Below are 22,379 nucleotides of genomic sequence, written 5' to 3'. Positions count from 1 at the left end.
TGGCTTTTTGTTTAATTTTTTCTATTTTTGGTTATGAAAACAAAATCAGAGCTTAAAAAATGGAGGGGGATCCATTCCTGCAGGCTCCTCTCTCCAGGTGGATGCTAACTCCCTAAGAACCCTTCCCTGGAAAGGAAGTTACCTCCTGCCTGGACACGCAAGTCAGGAGGAGTTACCAGCCCTTCCTCGAGGAGGCCTTTCTGCAAGGGCGGCCCTGAGGGTGGGGGTGAACAGGCCAAGTCCCAATGGCAGCCACCCCTCGTGAGCCTCTAGCAGTGCCGGCTGCCCTTGGAGACTTAACCGCCCTCCCCAGCCCCTCAGGGCCCCACGATGAGCTCCATTGTACAGAGAAGCACAAGCACAGGGAGGCAGCCTGACAGGCAGAGCTAGGCGGCGCGCAGAGCAGCTCAGCCCTGCCCCTGCTCCTCCAAAACTCACTAAAACCCTGCGACAGCACCCAGGTGAGCCCTGCCCCCCACCACGACTTGGACAGGGCAGCATCCCAATGACGCGGTCACCTAACCCTGTGAGCTGAATGGTCTCTCGAGCACTGGGCACAGCCTTCTCTAGGATTTGTGGATCAGAGAGGATTTCAATTTTGACAAAACGCTCCTATGAGGGTAGGCTCATTTTGATTAGAAAGCCGGATCTGGGACTGCCTATGGAGCTCCCAAGATCAGGTGGGCCCAAGAATCGCTTGCCTTGCTCCTAAAACATACCTAATAAAGTTAGGTTAGGAACAACTAAATCACTTGGTATGAACGAGATCCCTGATCTTCCCAATGTCTAGCTGGAAACACCTATAAAACAGAAATATGCACCACCGCCCCTCCACCATCCCTGGAGCCAATGGCGCCCACAACTGACAGAATTTAACAAAGTGACATGTCCCCCCAAAACTGAACACTCACCCTGACTCAAACTATGATGTTCAATCACGGGTGACACCATCAGAGTTTTGCATCACACAAGAGTCACCCACAGGAGGAGGAGGTCATCCTACGATGCATGAGCATCTCACATTACCCGAGCAGCCACCTTGGCCAGATCAGTGGTTCCCAAATTGGCAGGTGGGCATTCGTTAAAATTTACGCATTTTAGTTAAATGTGCATTAGCAAAAAAACTAGCTTATCAAATCTGCGACCACAAAGATAGATATTCTCACTTGGGATAAGGGGAAGTTAAAAGGTGGCTTGCTGACAGGTGGCACTCTGCAGACAGAGCAAAAAATCACAAAAGCAGTACGCAAGGCTTTCAGTGTCGGGACACCGGATATGAGAAAATTAAGCACTCCTCCGTGGTTCACGGCATCCCTGAAGCTTCATAGAGTTTCAGTTAGAATTCCATTTCCATCTGCGTTGTAAAGGTTTCGCTTATGCAAGGATTTCTGTTTTAAAAAGAAAAAAGAAGTTCATGCACCAATGCCCAAAGGAGCCCCATCTAATTACACACACTGGCAAGGAAACCCACTACAACAGGTGTCCTCCTCCGACAGGAGGGCCGTGACCACCTTTAGGATTTTGTGCAGACTTGCCCTTTGTGACATACAACAGACATCAGATCTCTCCTCTACACAGAGAGAGCAAGGAAACAGCCGGGTGCTCGTGTCCCGGTGAAAGGCTAATAACTTCACTAGATCTTCGTGCACTTCCTCTGGTTTCTCATGTAAACTGCTGACCTTTGCACCCTTTCCTTATGATCACCAGACACTTCTGTGGAGCCTCAACCACCCAGACCAACAAGCTGGGAAAATCTAATGAAGAAAACATGTGCCATGGGCACCAAACACAATCTACAAACCCAGGAGGTGAATTCAGCCACCTGTTTGAGGCACGCCCAACAAAGGCCTAACAGAGCAACTATTTTTTAAATATGTGAGAGTCAGGATCAAAACTGCTGAAATTTTCATGGACCTCAGGATGTTCTCAGCCTATTTAAGGGCTAAATCAATGCTTTCAGCATAATGACTAAAATAAACTGTGGTGCTTAACACAAACTGACGACTGTCATCCCCCGGCCTACCCTGTTCTTCTCCTTGTTCTGGAGCACGTGAGGGCAACGCGCTCACGAGAAATCACTTTCCTCTGGCCCGCCGCCCGCTAACACACCGCCGGCGCTGTCTGAAACGAGTCTCCACGTCTGCAGAGCCCTACATGGCCTGTGCGATCTCACCAGCGCCTCACACAGGGATGCTGTCAGAGGAAAATTTTCAGTTGAATTTTTCCAAGCTGTAAAGCGATCTTTGGCCATTGAGGGGAGCCACTGGTTTGGTCTATGAGCCGTTCTAAGTATTAATGTGGATTTCAGACAGCTTCACAGTTCTGAATCTCCTGAAACCTGCCGTTTCTGAACTGCTACAAGGTGCCCACGTATTTCGAAAAAGAAATTTAAAGCAGGCTAATTACTACATATTTAACATCACCGTAAAAACACACCTTCTTTACACAAGTATTTTTAATTGGATTTTGAAGATGTTTATTGCATTCTGTTTGGTGGAAAAAACAAAACAACACATACATGTATTTAGCACAAGCTTGTGAAATACACAGAGCGTAACGGGGTGAGGCGCAGTCTCTGCCCCTCGCCCACCTCTGAGCACGGAGCTGTGGCCAAGTGGTTCCCGCAACAGTCGGGCGCTGAGCGTACAAGCCTCTAGTTCTCTCCTTTCAGTACCGGTAGCAGCTCACCGTTGTCTTTCAGCTCCTAACGACGAAAACAGAAAGCAAAAACAACATGTATGCGGACAGATGAAAAATGGAAACGTCTGAAGAACAATCACAGGTTGCATCCGTTATCAGAGACCAGAAGAAACACTTCACTGGATTAAAACTCTAGCTCACCAACACGCTGAAACTAACTATTATGCCATAAACACTATCAGATTACAGAACTGAAGTTTTAAAAGGCATTCCAAAACCAAAGATTGATCAGCATTAACAAACACAGCAATTAGAGCAAAACACCCATAGCCCCACGGGTGGTACACAGGCTTCACTGTTTCAACCCAGCCTGGAAAGGCCGCAGTACTACGAGCGTAAAAGTGTACATGTAAAGGCCAAAAACCACTAAAAAGACATACAAATCCAGAAATGTTGTGTGCTATCTTGCAGATTTAAAATCTGGAACACAGCCATCAAATTTAAAATGTGACAATAAATGATGAATGAGATTTTCTAGTTTAAGACAAACATTTAATCTGATGTAAATTTGCAGGTTATTACTAAGCAGCATGAACATCCATCAATAAAACCACGAAAATCAGGGCACCTCGCTGGCTCAGTCGGTAGAGCATGCGACTCTCAATCTCAGGATAGTAAATTCAAGCCCCACGTTGGGCATGGTGCCTACTTAAAACACACACACACACACACACACACACACACACACACACACACACTAAATTCCATGTGACTTCATCTCTGGTTAAACCCCATCAGGTGTGATTCTGTCATATAAACTCAGACAACTCTCAGTGATGTTCTGGGATCTTCCAACATTAACTCATTAACAAGCACACATCCTACTGCACTAAAGGACCAGGCAGGACTTTTCTGAGCACGTGACCTGGAGGGCAGGAGGCCATGCTGCTCACAGAGAGGCCCAGAAGCCTGCAGGTGGAATCTGGACTCAAGGACTCACGAGTTGTGACATCACATGCAGATTACCTAACTTCTCATCCGTGTCCCCTCATCTGACGACTGAGGACAAGGAACTCAGGGTGCTGTGAGGACGGCCTAAGCACTAAGGCAGCCTGCCTGGCACACGGGGATCGCCATCATCATCACCACTAATGTGCACCGACCTTATCTAAATATTCCCTCTGTAAACAAACATTCTGCAGTAGTGATAACGTGACCTCACTGAATATGTACTAATTAGTTGCTATTTTTCTCAAGACACTAGATTGACTGAGTCATTGAATTACCGGTAAGTTCTTTATCTAACCATTCAACAACAAAAAGCACTCAGTGCTCTCAAAGGCCAGCCAGAATTAACCCACCTGGCAACTAGGACGTTTCCACTGAACTAAAGACAGAAGAACCGTGCTCTGTGGGAAACGGACTAAAATGGCAACCTAAGAACTGTTCCCAGTTATCTTCTCGGGGGAAAATGTTACCAATATCACAAATGTCCAGATGTGTCTTTTTAGCAGGTGAACATCAAGAGCCCTGTAACATCCTGTTTTATACCTAAAACGAAGTTGCCCGCACAGCTCGGCTTTAGAATTAAATGAGATTGATCGATTGTTATCTTCCCAAGAGTTAGCAATGGCTAAGGTACAGGCTATAAAACATTCAGACGAGAACAGGCTCAGGAGTATTTGGGTTTGAAGACTGTGTCTTAAAAAAATAAAACACATATATAACATAACAAATGCAGATCTATTTTTGTTGCTTCAGGGCTATTCAAGAGCTACTATGTTAAGCCTGTTCTTCTCCTCCAGGAATGAGACACTTTACTCGTAAAAATGCCTCACTCGCTGCCTTCAGAAGCGCCATGTCAAACAGCACTCCGCAGCAGACGGCACGCCTGCCCCGTGTTCGCCACACGTCCGGGCCCACAGAGCTGATGTCACTCAGCACTGGGCTCGAGTCCTCCCAACAAGACCAAAGTAGGAGTTAAAACTTATTTTAAAACCTAACTAGGAGCAGTGCTGCTCCCGGGGGGTTAGCACTGCAGCGTTCCTGCGGGACCAGGCTAAGAAACAGCGTGTGGCACACACAGGCACTATCAGGTGTAAGCGCCCCAAGAAAAGTCCTGCCCACTGAGCATTCGCGGAGGGTTTCCTGAAAGCAAACCAAACAAGTAAATTAATGGTCAAAGATGTCAAGGGTGTATAAGAAAAGGTATCGTTTCTAAACATGCTTACGATCTGACAGAGCTAACCGATCTCCTAGCGTCTGAGGCCAGGCTGGACGTGGGGAAGGCCCACAGCAGCCTCGCACAGTTCTGTTAGGAAGCCGGGGTCAGGGGCCTCGGGTCTGTCACACAGCTGACAGGACCAGGCAGCACTGGGTGTCAGGCCTCCTGCCCGTAGCCCGGCGCTCTTCACTCCATCACCCCAGTGCATGTAAGGCAAAATAACACAAAAACACAATACAACGTAAATATAAAAGGACAGAAGAACTTCAGGAACAGGAGCGAAATATTTCTGGCTTCAAGAATCTATACACAATTCATCAACAACAAGGGTCCTGGAGGGCACAGAACACATGTAACTATGGAACACAAGATATCCAAAGCAGAGGGGGGACGAGGAAAGAAAGGCTAAAAACATGGAAGACAGTTCCATCAGATTTAGTAGCGTGGGAGTAAAAATCACATTTCGAGCTTGGCCATAATCAGAGCATCTTGGAAGGCCAAGTTACAGTTCTGGCCTTGGCCGGAAGCTCTTCGGGAGAGGAAGGAGATTGTGCAGAAGACCCGGGGAGGCAAGAAGGCCCCACAGCAGGGGGTTAGGCTGGCTCAGGGGACGGGTGAGCACAGCCTGATCCAACAGGGACAGTGGGAGGACAAGGTACTAGGGACACAGAAATGGTAACACGGGGCGAGTGCCTGGGTGGCTCAGTCAGTTGAGCGTCCGACTTAAGCTCGGGTCATGATCTCGTGGTTCGTGACTTGGAGCCCTGCATGGGGCTCTGTGCTGACAGCATGGAGCCTGCTGGGATTCTCTATCCCCCTCTCTCTGCCCCTCCCCCACTCGTGCTTTCTCTCTCAAAAACACACATGTAAAAAGTAAAAGTAAATAAAAAAATAAAAATAAAAAAACTTTTTAAAAGAAATGGTAATCAAAAGTGAGCCAGAAGTGACTGGACAGGAGGCCAGGAAGGAAAGGAGTCAGGGAAGCTCCAAAGTTTCTGTTCAATATGAAATTGTAATTTTCAAACATGCCAACATTTCCCATCTTTAGGATGCCAAATGAACTCCGACCTTACCTTAACAATATCCAGACCTCCAACAAGTTCCCCTTTCACATACAGCTGAGGATACGTGGGCCAATTCGAGAAAGTTTTTAACCCCTGCCGAACCTACGGAAACAAGAGAAACTCTGAAACCTTACTATTAGACCCTAATGAGTAAAACTAAAGGCAAAGGGTGAGAAACATAAAACACAGAACTTACTTCTTCATCCTCCAATATATCAAATGTCTCATATTCAACACTACAAAAAGGAGAGAACATTTTAACAGGAAATAGTTGTATTAAACAAAAATTATCAAGCCTACTTGGTGTTTTAAAAAACAGTCAGGAAAAGTAAACTGTTTCGTTGCTAATGACATTCACTATAAAAAATGGAAATGACTTTACTTCTCTCAATCTGTCAGGTAGGTACAAATTCATCTGGTCTTTTCTCTAGACAATACTGGATTAGACAGGGGTCAGCACACTTTTTCTGAAAGGGCAAGGCCATAAACACGCAGGTCCTGTAGGCTAGTCTCTGCACCACACAGAGGCAACCACACAGGGCAGACAGGAGTGGGTGTGGCCGTGTGCCAATAAAACTTTACTTAAGTAGCCGGCCAGCTGCAGTGTGCCAACCCCAGGTTAGACCTGTACCCCAAGTTTACACGAGTCTGTCCTTAACACTCCGCTCCCAGCCCTCACCCCCGGAGCCGCCGCTTCTGATGTCCTGGAAGCTGCTCAGGGAGCGGGGAGCAGCTCTGACGTCTGACCGCTCGCGGACACCAGGGCTGGGCCGGACGCTCACTGCCCAGGACGATGACGCTGCCAACAGACGCCACCTTACGGAGGTGTGCATTCCCACATGAAAGCGAACTTATTTCAGAACACGCATGCTGTTTTCAATACGCACAAACCCGTGAGAGTGGTGTGGATTCATGCTGTACAATGAACTCTACTTGTTATAATGAATGAAAAATCGCTGCATGGAAATCCAGCCATATCTACTCAGAAGGACTTCACTGTTTGGTGGTCAAGGAATCAGTATGAATGTAGGACTGAATTCCTGCAGGGAGACTGCGGAGATACGTGCAGTCCCACAAACCGGCCAAAGAAAACGCCACACATAAAAGATAAATTTCGGGTTCCATAAAACCAAAACCACCTTCACAGGGAAATCTCACTCAGTAAACAAGTTCCCAAGAAAACCGTTCATGGTGCAGAAAACAGTCAAAAAAACAAGATGACAGGATAAATCAGCACCAAGTACCAACAACAGGACTGTCTGAAAGCAAGAGAAGATTAAAAAAAAAAACAAAACAAGACCCAATGTAAGTTTCCCTTCAGGTTGAACTAAAGGAGGCAGATCTCCTAGTCTGAACAGTACGATAAACGCGAGTTACAGGTCCACAAGGGAGCTGAGAGGCACCGGGCCCACGCACGCGCAGGTGTGTGCGCAGTCACGACAGCCGATGCATCTCCTGAAAGTTCTGTGCACAGAGTACCTCCGTACCTCAGTGTATGCTCGGTACACGGCCCCTCGAGGCGTGTGTCTTTGGGCAGAGAAGGCGAAGAGGGGTGTAAGAACGGAGGGGAAGGAATAAAAAGCCAGAGCTTTCTCCACAAACTGACAGCTCTCAGCAAGAGGACAGTCTGTTCAAGGTGAAGAGCGGCAAAGGTCCCCACGGCCCCGCTCACCGCAGAGCCGACTGCATCAGCAAGTCTGCAGCTGGGAGCGCTTTGTCTCCAAAGAAGCCCCTCTGTTCTGGGGAGCAGGTACTTGCAAATCCAAACAGGATCAGACAGGTATTGGGCGACTTTCCACCGAACATACGAGCTGAGACGGCCCGATGCTCCTGTGCCCCGGCCTCATGGCCTTGTGGAGGAACGCCCTGAGGGGACACGCTGTCACTAGAGACAGGTGGACTGAGCGTGTCACACCGGGGAGCTGTGACAGAAGACAGAGAACGGGGCCATAAAAACTGATGACCAAAAGCAAGCCAGCCTCTGCTCTGTCCTCGGGCAGGGTGAGGAAGGTCTGGCTAGAGACCATATGACAAAAGACTCTTTGGACTCTCCTCTGTAAAATGTCACCATCACTTGAAGAAATCAATCTTTGCTTTTCATGTCCCCAGAGTTGTATTTAACCTGTGCTACTCAACTACTTTCAACCATGCCCACGAATGTCTAAATATTTCAAAAGATTACCTTCCCCACAACTTCAAAGAAATGGTTAATCTCTTTAAAAGTATGGCTAAAAAATTAACTTAAAAACTAAATAAAGCAAGCTATGGCTAGCATAGTAAGAACATTAAAAAGAAAGTGTTGTGAAATAAGTAAAATAATAATAATAATAAGCAAACACATTTGATAAACTCTACCGAATATGGGCAAAGGATCTCCAAACAAGTGGTTTGTTTCTAATCAGAAAAAAATCAACTGCAATCTTCTTACCTGGCAGCATTACCACTGAGCAGATCAAAAGCATGAACACAGCCTTCAATTTACCCTGCTTCTAAGATGCACAGAATGACCTGTACATGGGCCCTATGCATTTGATAAAATGTTGAAAACTAGAATAGTTTTTAAGGAAATTAAAAACCTCTAATACATTTCCCTAAAATATCTTTGTGCGTGTTCAAGAACTCAGTTATTAACTTTCCTCTGGGAAAGCAGACAAATAGTTATTCCAGTAATTGCCTAAGAAGCTCCTTTATGTTACCAATCAGTTGATACTGTCCAAAAAATCCTCTTGTGGTCTAAGTTAAAGCATTCACAAAGCACCACAGCAAAAACAAATAGATAAACATTTACAGATAGAGCCACAACAACCGAAAGGCATCAGTGGCAGGACGGAAAATTGGAGTTTCTTTAACACACCATTTGAAAACAAGATTTACCTACCCAGTACTATTTAGTATCTCCAGAATCTGTTTGCTGAATCCACATTTTGCTTCCTAAATTTAGAAGGGGGAAAAAAAAACACACACACATGTAAAGATGGATTACATTTCCTACTCAGCCCACTGGCCTGGTCCTGTGGACGCTCTGTCCCTGGGACACAGTGGGCACAGCGCACTCTAGTGACGAGCCTCCCAGTGCCTCTGGCATCACAGAGCAGTGGGTCAGCTGGGATTTCAGGAGGCCACCAATCCCCACCCCACCCCCCTTTCAAGTCCTGACCCATCCGGACATGACCCTGGACTCCCAGCCCACAGACTTCCTTCAGGCTCTACCCACCGGGGATGACACATGTCCTGGTACCTGACAGTCTCTGTGGTGACACGGTCCTCAGAGGGGAACCTTGCCGCTCTACCAAGACTCGAGTTCCTTCTCCACTCGCTCTCAGATGACCTCGCCTCACCTAACCTTTGTGCACTGAGCGGGATCATCACCTGCCTGTTCCCAACTGGACTTTTACTCCCCAGTTTTTAAAACGTATCTTTACGTTATAGAGTCACAGAGTGCCAGGCTTCTCTGAGGTTATGGAAGGGCAAGACGGTTCTGTCAGGCCGCCAGGTCCCAAACCCTAGCGACCCTGGAGGGAAGACTCGGCACCCCATGCATTCCTCAACAGCGCAAGTAACTCTGCTCCCAAGATGTATGAATACTTGCTGACTTCCAGAAACAAACTTTTTTGAGAATAAAAACCTGCTTTAAACAATCACCAAGAAGATATAAAAAGATGACTTTACCACTACTGAGAATTATTAACTTCCTCTATTTTGTTTTAATAAAATTAGTGAACCAGTCAAAGAATCTAGGTCCTGATCTGTGATCTCAGCATGCTGAGACATATATCACCATTTTCCCGGTTACTGCTTACACTGTAACAGTTACGTTGACGACTTACGTTAACTAGCTGGTTTTACTGTATTAGTTATGTTAACTTTCACACTCGCTATCACAACCTCGTTCTCCGGGAAGCACACTGACCACTCACACAAGGGGCTGTGAGGCCCTGGGAGGTGAAGCAAGCAGCCCGGGACGACAGAAGAGACGGACTGCCGTCCCCCCGTTCCACCAGCCTCGCCTCCCAGGGCTTTCACCTCCTCCCCTGGGCCACGAGCCAGACTCTGTCCCACCTGCCTACCTCTGTCACTGGCTGAGAATAAAGGAAGGGAACACAGCCCCGTTTCTGGAGATCTCCGTTCTAGTCCAAATACAAATGATAATCAGCTTTGCTCAAGCTGCCGGTGGGAGTGCTCTTATCTAACTTGGTCCTCAAAACGATGCACAACCAGTATGCTCCTTCATCCCACAAGCTCCAGGAACCACCCCATTACGAGTAAGAACTGCCAAACTTTCACTCAGTCATCAAACCGGTGCCCCCGAGAGCGACAAGGCTCCCTGTGCCCGGGATGCGTGTGGACCAAACTGCTCACTACACGAGCCCAGGGACTCAAGTGGGGACGAGACAGCAACTAACAGAACCAGGAGAGGGTGAACAGTGTCGACCAAGTTTGGCAGCAAAGAGAAATGCACCCCGCTGAGATGTTGATGATGAAGTCAGGCAAGATGTGGATTACTTTGTTTGATCTCCATAAGCACCAATTAAGGCCTGGATAACTTCCTGATGCCACTGTAGCTTCATTAGCCACAGCCAGGAGGAAAGATTTAAGCGTCCCCTAGTTGCAGATGTTAGCATCAAAAGAAATTACAAATAAAACCATTTTTGAGTTCTTTACCTGTTTGTTTCCTTTCATAAAGAGCATCACAGAAGCTTTATTTGTCAGTACTTTGAGCCTGAAGAGAGAAAATTGATATAAAATGGCTCAGCTCAATTATTAAACACCACTTTTGCTCCGCTTCAGGAGTAACATGCATATTTGAGGGATAGCAGGATGATAGTTCACAGCTTTGAGTGGTATTAAACAAGCAAATGCATTGACATTTTCCTTTATTTCATTCTCTCCCTGAGCCACCATAAAACACAATATGGCTTTTAAGGCAACGCATGTTCCTTCGAGTTGCAATTCAAGCCCATCAACTCACAGCACTAAAAAAATAATAATAGCCAATTCAGTAAGGAATTGTTCAGGAAGGGGCCTGTACCCTGAGCCCACCCACAATTTCCAGAACTACATCTTGTGGGCTCCCTTCTCCGCCACGAGGCGGCACACGGCCCCACGCTCCCCGATGTTCACAAGGTCACAGCGGGAACGGGAGGTGCTAAGTGCCAGAACACCAGCTGCTCACATCAAACGCCCCTGTCTTAACTTTGCGTTTCACACTTTGTACGATCTTCCAAAGGCCATCCCCCACTTGCTGTCAGGAGCGGCAGCCGTCTGCGTGCCGCCTGAGGGTCAGTGACAAATCCCAGGACAGTCGGCGTCAGGACAACCTGTGGTGGTCACGTCACCGGATCCTCCTCCCACCGGTGCTCTGGGTCACTCACAGCTCAACACCTCCTCAGAGAACAAAGTGATCACAAACGGAACACCCAAATCCTGCTCAGAGCTTCGTCACGTACACTTCCGGTAGAGTACGATGGGCGATTCCCAGAAAAGCTCAGAAATAAAGAATATGGTGCTGATCGCCATCAGTCACCTGCAGCGACCCGACTATCTGGGCCCAGGAAACCAGAACAAGTGCTTCCGTCCGACTCATAGAGACGTCGCCAGAGCCAGGAACTCAGGCTCTGGCCCCGTGCTTGCCGGGAGCACTTCAAGTGATTACTCAAAATGCAAGTGTGTCTCTACAGAACTCTCTACGTAACTCCAGCTATCTAGTCTGAGGCCACAGGAAATACAGACACAGCACATTAGGAAACGAGACGGAAGGCCTGATGAAGACGAGGACAGAAACAGCAGCAAGACAGACTGAAGGCAGATTCTAGTGCACACAAAGCACAGCAGGTCTCTGAGGCCACTTTGCCTTCGTGAGCCACCCAGGTTATTCAGCAAAGAACACAACTGGGGACCCAGAGTCAACACAGGCACTAGGAGACTCACTGTCCTACCAAAAAGGCAGCAAAGGGTCTAAATCATTTGAGAAAGTGTGGCACTTAAAGGTCAGTTTGACACATATGGGACACTATTTATTAATCAAGGACAGATAAATGAGGTGCTTACTATTAAACACTTTTATCTCAAAATGCTGAATGGCAAGAAAACTACAAGGGGAGGTTTCGCCTTACAGACTCAAGCCCCAACTACGAACGGCTGACACACGGATGTATTTCAAAATAAATTCTTCTTTAAACCTCTACATTAATTCAAATTTATTACAATAAAAATCCCTGTAAGTCTCCCTACAGGCCAAAGTCCAAAATTTCCATAAGGTAAGATCTTTAAAAGCTGATTGAGATCCTTCATAAAACAAAGACCGCTTTTTACAGCTCCAAATCTCCTTGAATTTTAAGTTATCGTGGTTAGAAAGGCAGCACGAGGCCCCCAAAGTGTTTCCGCGGGTACCACACGCGCAGCCCTCGCTCCTCACACCGGACACTCTTCACAGCCCGCGTCCGGATGATGCTCAGAGGAGGGGCTGTTACTGAAGGCTGAACACCGGGGCCGCTGGAGCCTGGCTCCGAGATGCAGAGAAGTAAGTAAAACTTAGTCATTCCACGGAGACAATGACATTTCGTTCTATAAAAACGAAGAATATCCTCCACGTGCTCATTAAATTGGCACAAAAATGTCTCCGGTGCAAACGAGACCTTCCCAAGTTCGCACGACTAGTCTGACTGCAAACAACACTCTTATGACCTCGGCACACGAAAACAAATCCCTCGTTTCTATACGGAAAGAGCAACGCAAAAACCAAGAATTAGGAAATATTTTTAAAGTAATAAACGGTAGACTATTTGACACTTTTAAACACTTACCTTTCTTCTAACTTGGGAGCTTTGGGGCAAATTGTATCTAGTTCGTCAGATGCTTCCAGCTCCTGAAACAAACACATGCGTAAGTTTAAGAAACGTTCACTACAAGCCAACTCTCCTTGGTCGCGCCCTGACACAGAGTATCAATCGACCATGTCATCAGAAATACTTTGCATATACTCCACATTCATGTTCGTAAATGTAGAGATTCTTATGAAATTCATACTTTACATCTATTACAGCACTTATAAAAGTGTGCTCTACATGAACATTCTTTACAAGGTACAGACTTCTCAGTTCTAACCTTGATTATATCAAGTCCTCCTACGAGCTCCCCAGACACATAGAGCTGGGGATAGGTAGGCCAGTTGGAGTAGGTTTTGAGGCCCTGACGAACTTCTTCATCTGAGAAGATGTCAAAACTGCTAAACTGAATATTGTGTTTGTGAAGGATTTCCACCATCTGCTTGCTGAAACCTGCATAAGAAAAAGAAAATAAAGAACTTGGCTTCTCTCTTACACATGATTTTAAATTAATTCACAACACACATTAGCTACTGAACAAAGATGTCTGCCTCAATCTCACCCGTGATTTAATTAGCATGGCTACAGAGCATGGAAAGAGAAAACAAATTCCAACAGCCCCTTATCTGACCTTGAAGTAAACCACGTGTTCAAGTGGGGCTTAGAGTATAACACATTTGTGAATTTTTAAAAAGTCTCTCTTTATCAATGTTCCTCTTCAGTATTAGGCATGATTTTGTTGTAGGAGAAATAAGGCTGGCCAGAAAGCCCCAGAACCTGCCCCACCCACCAAGGAGACAAACAGTTGAGCCCTGGATGGCTACCCCACCTTCCCGCACATCCCCATCAATCAGGGGACGGATTCGGATGCCTCCACGGTCCCTCCCAGCCCTGCGGTCTGTGAGTCTATGAGAATGAACACTGGATGGGGGAAAAAATCCCAACATTCATTTTTAACCACTCCGTGAGCATACTGAATCCCAACCGTTTGGTTTCTGTTGCTCTGGAAGTACTTCCTGAGTGTCCATTTCAGGAGCTCTCAGCCTATATGATCTTTAACAGAATAAAGTACCTAGGTCGAGGAGGAATGGGTTCTGTTAGCGGACACTGGATACACTGAGTTTCAAAGCTGTCTTTGGTGTTGGTACATAGGAACTGTCAACAGGCTGACAGTGTCTTTCTCATCTGGTGCTGTTACCTGACAGTCTCCTTTTTAAAACTATTTACATTCCCCAAAGTATGTAATGTGATTTTTTTTTTTTTTTTTTTACTGTACCGTAGTGGCAATCTTATGTTCAGTGATTTTATTATACTTTTGTGACACATTTCTGTCCTGTACTTTTTTGACATCATTTTCTTATTATGACATTAGTACTGAAGAATGAGTGTGAATACCAATCTTTTATAAATCTATTCGTCTTGTCTGAAAAGAGGATATTTTTCTTTCCATAAGCTAATTCTTCCCAATTGTTTTTCAATACGTTGTACCACTTTACTCTTTTCACACACCATCCTTCTTTTCAAACAGTCATAATTCACTGGAAAATGACCTGTTCTTCAGGTGCAAAATTCCTATAGGATTTCACAGCATCGGCAAGTATTTTTAAATAAAATCAAATCATAAAATTCAGTGTAAGATTAACTGCAAGAACAAGCTTCACCTGGTGTCCTCCAAAAGCACTTTTACTACGAAAACGGGGATGTACTACTGAGCTCCAAACAATTTTCAAATCTACAGTTTACTGAGATGAAGCACTGGTATTTGTACGGCATACAAGTTGCTTTCCCTACAACTGAAGTGTTAAGTTCATGTACAGCCTGAAGTAAAACACTGATTCTGAAATTTTTTTCGCTCATCTGGGAGTTCATTAGTAAACAGCTAACGGCTGATTGCTGATGGTTATTCTGTTACCAATATATTAACTCATTTCTACTGTAACCGGCTGAGGAAAAGCTTTCTTTTAGCTTTAGGCAATTACATGCAGACTAGAAAGATTGATGGGGAATGTTCAGTTTTCAAGGGTTAAAGGAGCAGACTGGAAATGTTATGCTTAAGGATAAAACAGTGAGAAGGCTTCATTCCAATAACAAAATATTTACACACTTTTAAGAAAAATGTATGCACGCAACACGAATATTTAAAAGTAGAAGAACCACTTGGCTGTCATAGAACCACCGTTTCTGTCTGCAGTCATTTCTACTCATGACAGAAGGCACGAACAATAAGCCTGACTGGTACATTTCATCTAGTAACAATAAAACCCTAAAGCCCACTTCTCAACCTACAATGTTTGTGTCGGATTTAAAAAGAAAACCCTGTTAGATGACTTTTGCTGCAGAAGAAAGGTCTGTCCCGTGGTTCAAATACCCTTTGCTTTGCTAAAAGCTTTGTTAACTGAAATGGATACAAGAATTCCCGAATAACTTAATTAACCTGCATGTTCAAGGATTTAACATTCTGTTTAAAAAGATGTACATCTCAGTATGTCTTGAAAATCTGCCTAAAACACGAGAGCCCTCTCTTTCCTGTCCTCCTGAGGAGCACAGAGTAAGAATAATCTAGTTCTTTGACGACTGACACCCTATCACCACGTCCAGCTCCTAACACACTACCCAGTTCTGCCGGGAGAAGCCAAAGCTGAGAGCCACAAAGACAGGGTGTGAAGTGTGAAAGGGCTGGGCTGAGATCAAGCGGGGCTCCAGGGCAGACCCTGAAATGGCTCTCAAGGTTTCCCTGACAGAAAATTTAAGTGTTATACATTCATGTTTTCTGATTACCCGAAAGCAAGGTGGGGTCGGCTAATCAAACACCACCGCAGCTCCGCTCCACAGAGGGGGCCCACGGGGAGTACCGGCTGCCACTGACAGCAGGGCCTTCCGAGGGAATTCTTTCCAAATATGGAAATACCAGCCAGTGGCGTTCGCGAGCACTGACGGTCACTGCTTGTACAGAGGAGGCTCCGCTTGTACCTCACCTCGGATGTGCGAACACAAGAGCAAAACCTATTTTCCACTAAGTGGGCTCAGAAAGGAAGAGGGTGAAAGTCGAGTACATTCCTGAAAGAGAACAGTTTCGAGACGAAGAGTCCGTGTAGCAGGGCACACAAAGGGGGACGCAGAGCCAGAGGAGCATCAATGAAGGAAGTGGCAGGGTACAGGCACAAGAAAGGCACCTTCTAACTGATCCTTGAATAGATGTTTTATTCAACAATACCAACATTCTAAAATGATCTATTTCCCATACGTCACTTACTTACTATATTTGATACAAAGACATGTTGTTACACAAATCAAGACCTTAGGAAACAGAAAAACTTGTCAAAAACATAGTTATAAAAATTATAAAGAATAAAGCAAGTACTTGTTTGAAATGAAACTGTACCTGTTAAATTACATCTATCTAAAAATCTTGTTTGAATTCCCCAATTACATCTCTCACTATCTAGATGTCTGTAATTATGTTTTTCAGATTGTTCCAAAATGTTTGAAAGCTTCTTTTTTACTCTCACTTGCTTTTTATACGCTCTTCTAAATGCCAGTTAACATACAAGTGACTAGAAATGCATTATAAGTTAAGTCTAATGAAGAGGTAAGCAGAAAAATGGTTATTCCTCAGGGTGATTCTAATTTATTTGAATAATCATACAACATCTGATTTGAAGAGGATCCCCAAGACTGGCTCCAACCCCAATGCCACCAAAGGAAGGACCAAAGGCACAGAAAGGGTCACTGACCTGTACCTACGTCACCAAGGGTGGCACTGGGCTGCAGCCCCCCTGCTGTGACACCCGGCCACTGTGCCTCCCCCTGCTGCCTCAGCACACCTTCCCCAAGCTGCGGTTTTACCACCTGCCGATCTGGTGAGGTCACCACTCAGAAAAGAGTGAGAGGACAGTCCTGTTCGAACCCAAAGAAGAGAGCACTGTATCGGCTTTACTGCAGGTCTCCTACGTGGGAACCTGTCATACAGGTGCATCCACGTGACAGCCAGTTCCACTACTCGTCACATTTCAGTGAAGGCACTGAATAAACCCCGTCAGGCTCACGTTGTAAGTCCTTGTTATTAGGTCACCACAGAAAGCACCAGAAAGGATTCTCCTGCCTGACAGGGGAAAGTAAACCAGCCACAACCTCTATTAAAAACAAACAACCACAACAGAGACTGACTCTTGCTACCTGGAGTTAACTCTGGTAGAGACAGAGTTTGCTTTTCAATATCTAAACAGCAAGCATCCTTGGACATGTAAATGCCAGCAAGGAAATTTTTCAAGGAGAAGTGAGAGCTAAAGGAGCCTTTTATCGTTTTAAGATAGGACTGATAGGACTCAACATGAAACTTTATCTTTAAAACTGGACTTTTTCAGAATCTAATATGTCATTTGCTAACCATATAGGGAAGAATTTACAATTAAAGCTATGCTAGAAGCTAGGTTATTTTTATAAAGTCACGCTGGACATGCAGTAATCTTATCAACAGCACACTCAATTTTACTGCCACCTATCTGAAAAAAATTCCCCCCTGTATAGTTGAAACAAACGGATTCTCAACAGCATCATCAAAAGGCATTAAATGCTCAATTATGAAGCATAATAATGTTGTACTAGGCATAGTAAAAAGAAAATAACATAAACCCAATACCAGAGGGGTCAAATAAACCCTAAAACTTACTTCAGGAGAAAATTACAAGTGTATATATACATGTATATGTGGGGGGGGGGGGGGGCGGGGGGGTAGGTGGGTGGGTGTATAGATACACAGAAACTAAGAGCACCTATAAACTGGAAATGACAGCAGTAGTTGAACACTAGTCGCATAATTCGATGTGCGACAACAGGGAAGGCCAAAGTACAGGGGGAGACACAGAACCACCACCAAAATTCTGAAAAGTTTTAAACCACTCAATCTGGGCAAGGTGAATAAAAAGAGACTCCCAAGAGAGACAGGAAACCATTAACAGCAAAAAGAACTGAACAGACCAAAGCCCATTCACACAACAGCAATGCCCTCCCAACTCTGCTCCCAGTAAGCTGAGTGGCTTTCCGTCTCTGGATGCTTGTTACATAAACAAAAATCTTCAACTGGATGACTTCTAAGAAGCCTCTGGGTTCTGAAATTCTCTGTGTCTGTGGTGCAAAACAGATTCTCACCACCTCAATACAGAGTGTCAGCGGGAATCAGGACCTTCCGGATCTCCTAAAGCCGTCTCCACACAGGCGAAGGAGGGACGGTGCGACAGGACCAGAGCACGCCCACCCAGCCGCACCCCACGCCGGTGGAGCCCACTTTGCTCGCGTCCGTGTGAAAGCAGCTTCTTACCACAGCGGGGCTCCTGAGGAGTCCCCTTCATAAACAACATGCAAGGGGCAGCATGAGTTAGTTTCTTCAGGCGCAGGTTGAGGTCTTCTTTAGGATGCTCATTACCGCTGGGTGGGAAGGAGCCGCTAGATGCGTGTCGCTGAACTTTTTTGGTCAACTCTGGGGCGTGTGCACCATCTAATCGGTCAATTTTCTGAGAATTCTGAAGTTAAAAAAGTCATTTAAAATACGTGTGGCACAAAGCTCCAAAATTATAACAAGCACGAATCCACAGCTCTAGCTGATTGTTAAAGAGGTCAACGCTACTTACTATTAGGTGAGTTTTTAAAACTCTGATTACCAATTGGCGGAATGCATCTCCATTTTAGAAATACGTAACTGTTTTCTTTCATCCCCTTTTTGGGAACATACTAGGAAAACTTCGCTACACCTCAAACCAGATCAGAGTCCAACCTTAAAGAGAAAAGATTTCCTCCACCCTCGTGGGGATTAATCTGTTACTAAGTACAAATGCAGTATTTGGAGGAACTGTGGGGACACTCGGGGGTGCCCTGAAGCACAGATTTGCACCTGCTTCCTAAGAGAGTCATTAATCAAACCAGGACCAGCCAGATGTTCCATTATGTCCAGGCACATGCCCTAAGCAACCAACTTCTACCCAACGGAGGGGACATTTTGGGTCTACAGCCAAGTATCTGGATTGTTCTCCAGAAGCTCCAATTCTGGTTGCTGGTCCTCTACATGGCCCATATCACTTCTGCAGGATGCCCCAGGCCAAGCTTTAGCATCAATGCAAACAAGGAGACCACAAGAAGACGGGGCAAAGCCAGGAACAACCGAGTGTCTAACGTTCACGGATCAGGGAAAGGGGTAAAGGAACCAAGATTCAGCCCCCTGGCCCGCACAGATGCGGGATCTCTTGTGCCGTCCTTATCCTTACCTTGAAAAACAGAAAGGTGGGAACAGAACTAATTTCATATTTTTCAGATACTTCAGGAACGGCTTCAGCTTCCAACTTTAAAAACAAAAGAATATAAAGCTTGATTATGAAAAGGTCCTTTTTTGCGACTTCAATATGTCTACCAGATTCACATGCAGCGTCCCTTCAAGTAGGTGATGTTTCTAAAGAGTCTGGTACAAAAGTTTATGACACATTTACATTTAAATGAGACTCACTGGGCTGGTGTGTCATCCACTGAGTCCGCAGTGTCAAAACAGGTTCAGAGGTTTTTATTTTGTTGCACATTTCAAAAGATGCCTGGAGGCTGTGAATAAAATTTTTGGTGCACTAGTGACCTAGTAAATTTTCAATCATATGCAGCTACTACTATATTGAAATCCATAAATCACTGACCCCAGTTATGTCATGATTACAGTGCTTATTTTCTGCCCACAGCAATTCTTGCTGTTTGCTCTATTGACTAATTTCAAGAGGCAGTACATCATGACTGACAGTTGCAGCCTTCTGCAAATTATGAAGCAAAAAGGAGTATTTCTTCAATAAACTATTGATGTCTGATAAATTTTACTTTTAACCCCTGCAAGGCTGCCGGACACTAGGCAGAGATCTTGCTAGGTTATCTACTTCTGGGTCTATTCATACATTTAAATGCATTTTAAATAAGATGACTGCATTCTGCTTGATGATTTCCTTGAGGCCCCTCAACGAGACACGATGTGTTACCTGACATATGAATTTTACACAACTCAATTTCTAAATAATTAGAACACAGTTCCTGCAAGCTATTTATGTGCAGAATTTTGTAAACCATACACTTTGAGAAAAACTAAGACATAATATTGTATCCTTCCCTCACAGGACTTTCAATTTAATATAAACTTTTTAAAACCAATAAAAATCTGAATTCACATTATACCTGTAGGAAATAAAATTTATTGATAAATTATACTGTTAAAAGAGTTAAAGATATATATCCTGTATTTTTCCAGGAAGAGAAGGTTTCCACTGGGCTTGAAACACTATTGTTATCTAGAGCCTTCCCCAATCCAGCATCCATCTATCCAAATGAACCTGGACGGTAAGTGGGAGGCACAGTCATTTGTCTTTGGTTTCTATCTTCTGTCTCACACATTCCCGGGTGCTCTTTTACTACTTTATTTTTATTTCTTTAAAACGCCCTTTAGACAAATATTTTTAATTACCTTCATCTTTCAAAATGTATTAACGTGAAAATTATATACGTTTCAAGTCAACATCAACTGTCCAATAAACTAAAAAAAATGAACAGAGAGAAGACAAAGCATTTGGAGACCACTATGTAGAACACGCTTTCTGAAAGTTCTGAAAACTTCTGTGCCATTTTCTTTCATACAATTGCACACTCAAAGCAAATAACAGCAGAGAAGGCGATGACTAGGGCAGCTCGTTATTTTCTCTTGCAAATAATACCCCTGGAGTGCCCGGCACAACACTGGCACTGGGTGAGGCTCAGTTACAATCCCTATCTTTGGTACAACTGGATTCTAACAGCAAAATAACACAAATTTTAAAAAGGGGCAGTACTAAGGGGCACCTGGGTGACTCAGTAGGTTGAGCGTCCGACTTCGGCTCAGGTCATGATCTCACAGTCTATGAGTTCGAGCCCGCGTTGGGCTCTGCGAGCCGGGAGCCTGGCGACTGCTTCTGATTCCGTGTCTCCCTGTCTCTGCCCCTGGCCCGCTCATGCTCTAGCTCTCTCAAAAATAAACAAACATTAAAAAAAATTTTTTTTAATAAAAGAAAGGGGGCAATACTCAGCAAAAACAAGATACTATGGTCTTAAACCAAACCAAAACAGGCAACATCGGGAATCATAAAAACACATTCCTCTGTGCTGCTTAAAGTTGACCTCTTCTCATATTCCTGCTGGTTTCCAAGGGTCTCCCTTAGTGACAATTCTTCTAGGAAGCAAATCATCCTCTTGAAATTCCTAAAGCCAGGAGGATCACCACAAGCACCTCTCCTCAAAATAGCTCCCAGCGAGATGACATCTTCTTCGTAAGACAAAGGCAGTGGTGACAAACAAATCCTCCCAGAGCAGGGGCCAGGACTGTCACTAAAGGCACAGCCATTCTCCCAGAACATCAAGGGTTATCTGAGGCCCTAAAACCTTTGCAGCAGTAAAATTCTCTGGAAACATTTTTATTGGATGTAAAGCAACATGACAGTTCTATCAATGAAAATAGAAAATAAATAAATACTGAAAAGTGAGCTGCATTCAGAAAAGACCAATGGCAGTCAATAATAGCTATCTTTCATGGAAAACCTACTCGGTGCCATAAACCACGACAGGCTCTTTGCATTCAATTGCCTAAACTACTTAACGCCTGGAAAAGCGTATGGTACATTATCATCTCAACCTTACAGGGGGCTACGTAAAGATATAACTTGTCCCAAAACACACAGTCACTGGGTAGGAGAGCTGAGAAATAAACCCAAGACTGACTACAAAACCCATGCTTTTTTTTCACTATACTATGGTAAACCTTTTCTACTCTATCGATCAAAAAGATTAAATTTCAAAGATAGGATTTATACATGACTTTAGCCCTCACCAAAACACAAACGTTTCCAGAATGGAATTTCAGACAGAATGCCTTTGTTGGGAACCATCCACTTCCTGAACCATGACTCTCAAACTCAGACCCTTCCCGTGTGCAGTCGGGTGAGGAGAGGCAGGGAGCTGTTACCACAGCAAGGTTAACTGCAGAGGTAGGGAACTCCCTCCCTAGAGGGTCACCAAAGACCACTATGATGGTAATGGCTGACAGCCATGATTAATCTAAGCCAGACACTGTTCTAAGTGCAGTTTGTATACTGAGTCATTTAATATGCACGATAATAGATGCTGTCATTACACCTAACAGAAGAAACTGGAATTTAAGGAGGTTAGGTGACTCAGCCAAGATTCCAACAATGGTGAGCAGTGGAGGAGGGCAGTGTGGCTCCAGAGCCAAGCTCCTCTCTACACCGCCAAGCTACCATTTCACCAAAGCCAATGGTTACTCTTTGTTCATCATGTTACTGACCTTTCAGCATCATTAGTACGACCGCACCCACCTTCTCATGAAACCCTTCACTTGGCTTTCCATGTTTTGTTTTGTTTTTCCTATAACTCTCATGACTCAGTCTCTTTGGCTCCTTACCTCACATCTGGCCAACCCCTCCACGGCTGGCACATCCCAGGACTTGGTTCTGAGTGCAGTTCTCTTATTTACGCTCATCCTCCCTGAGCGGTCTCATCTAAGAAACACCAATATGGCGACAACACCCAAGTTGTATCCAGGCCAGACCTCCCCGCTCAGCTCCA

The 22,379-nt window shown here is 44.9% G+C and overlaps 1 protein-coding gene across 2 annotated transcripts in view; it reads right to left on the bottom strand.

The window, feature by feature from the left end:
• Nucleotides 1-2,452: 2,452 nt before the first annotated feature.
• Nucleotides 2,453-22,379, bottom strand: part of GLRX3 (glutaredoxin 3) — a 31,584-nt gene continuing 11,657 nt past the window's right edge. The window contains exons 3-11 of one of the 2 annotated variants that reach the window (XR_002073907.2): nucleotides 19,010-19,084; nucleotides 18,070-18,271; nucleotides 13,033-13,205; nucleotides 12,732-12,793; nucleotides 10,591-10,648; nucleotides 8,807-8,859; nucleotides 6,125-6,164; nucleotides 5,938-6,050; nucleotides 2,453-2,704 (exon numbers count right to left, since the gene is read on the bottom strand). Coding sequence is in view for 1 of the 2 variants with exons in the window: in XM_019424589.2 (XP_019280134.1) it covers nucleotides 2,654-2,704; nucleotides 5,938-6,030; nucleotides 6,125-6,164; nucleotides 8,807-8,859; nucleotides 10,591-10,648; nucleotides 12,732-12,793; nucleotides 13,033-13,205; nucleotides 18,070-18,271; nucleotides 19,010-19,084 (807 nt within the window). In the remaining variant the exon portion in view is untranslated. The remainder of the gene's footprint in view (nucleotides 2,705-5,937; nucleotides 6,051-6,124; nucleotides 6,165-8,806; nucleotides 8,860-10,590; nucleotides 10,649-12,731; nucleotides 12,794-13,032; nucleotides 13,206-18,069; nucleotides 18,272-19,009; nucleotides 19,085-22,379) is intronic. The other variant, XM_019424589.2, reaches the window with a different exon arrangement.

The sequence above is a fragment of the Panthera pardus genome, unplaced genomic scaffold, assembly GCF_024362965.1.
Source record: "Panthera pardus isolate Hobbes unplaced genomic scaffold, ASM2436296v1 HiC_scaffold_22, whole genome shotgun sequence".
Classification (NCBI taxonomy): domain Eukaryota; kingdom Metazoa; phylum Chordata; class Mammalia; order Carnivora; family Felidae; genus Panthera; species Panthera pardus.
Note: the sequence above shows the minus strand (reverse complement) of the source record. Positions and strands in the feature narration are given on the sequence as shown.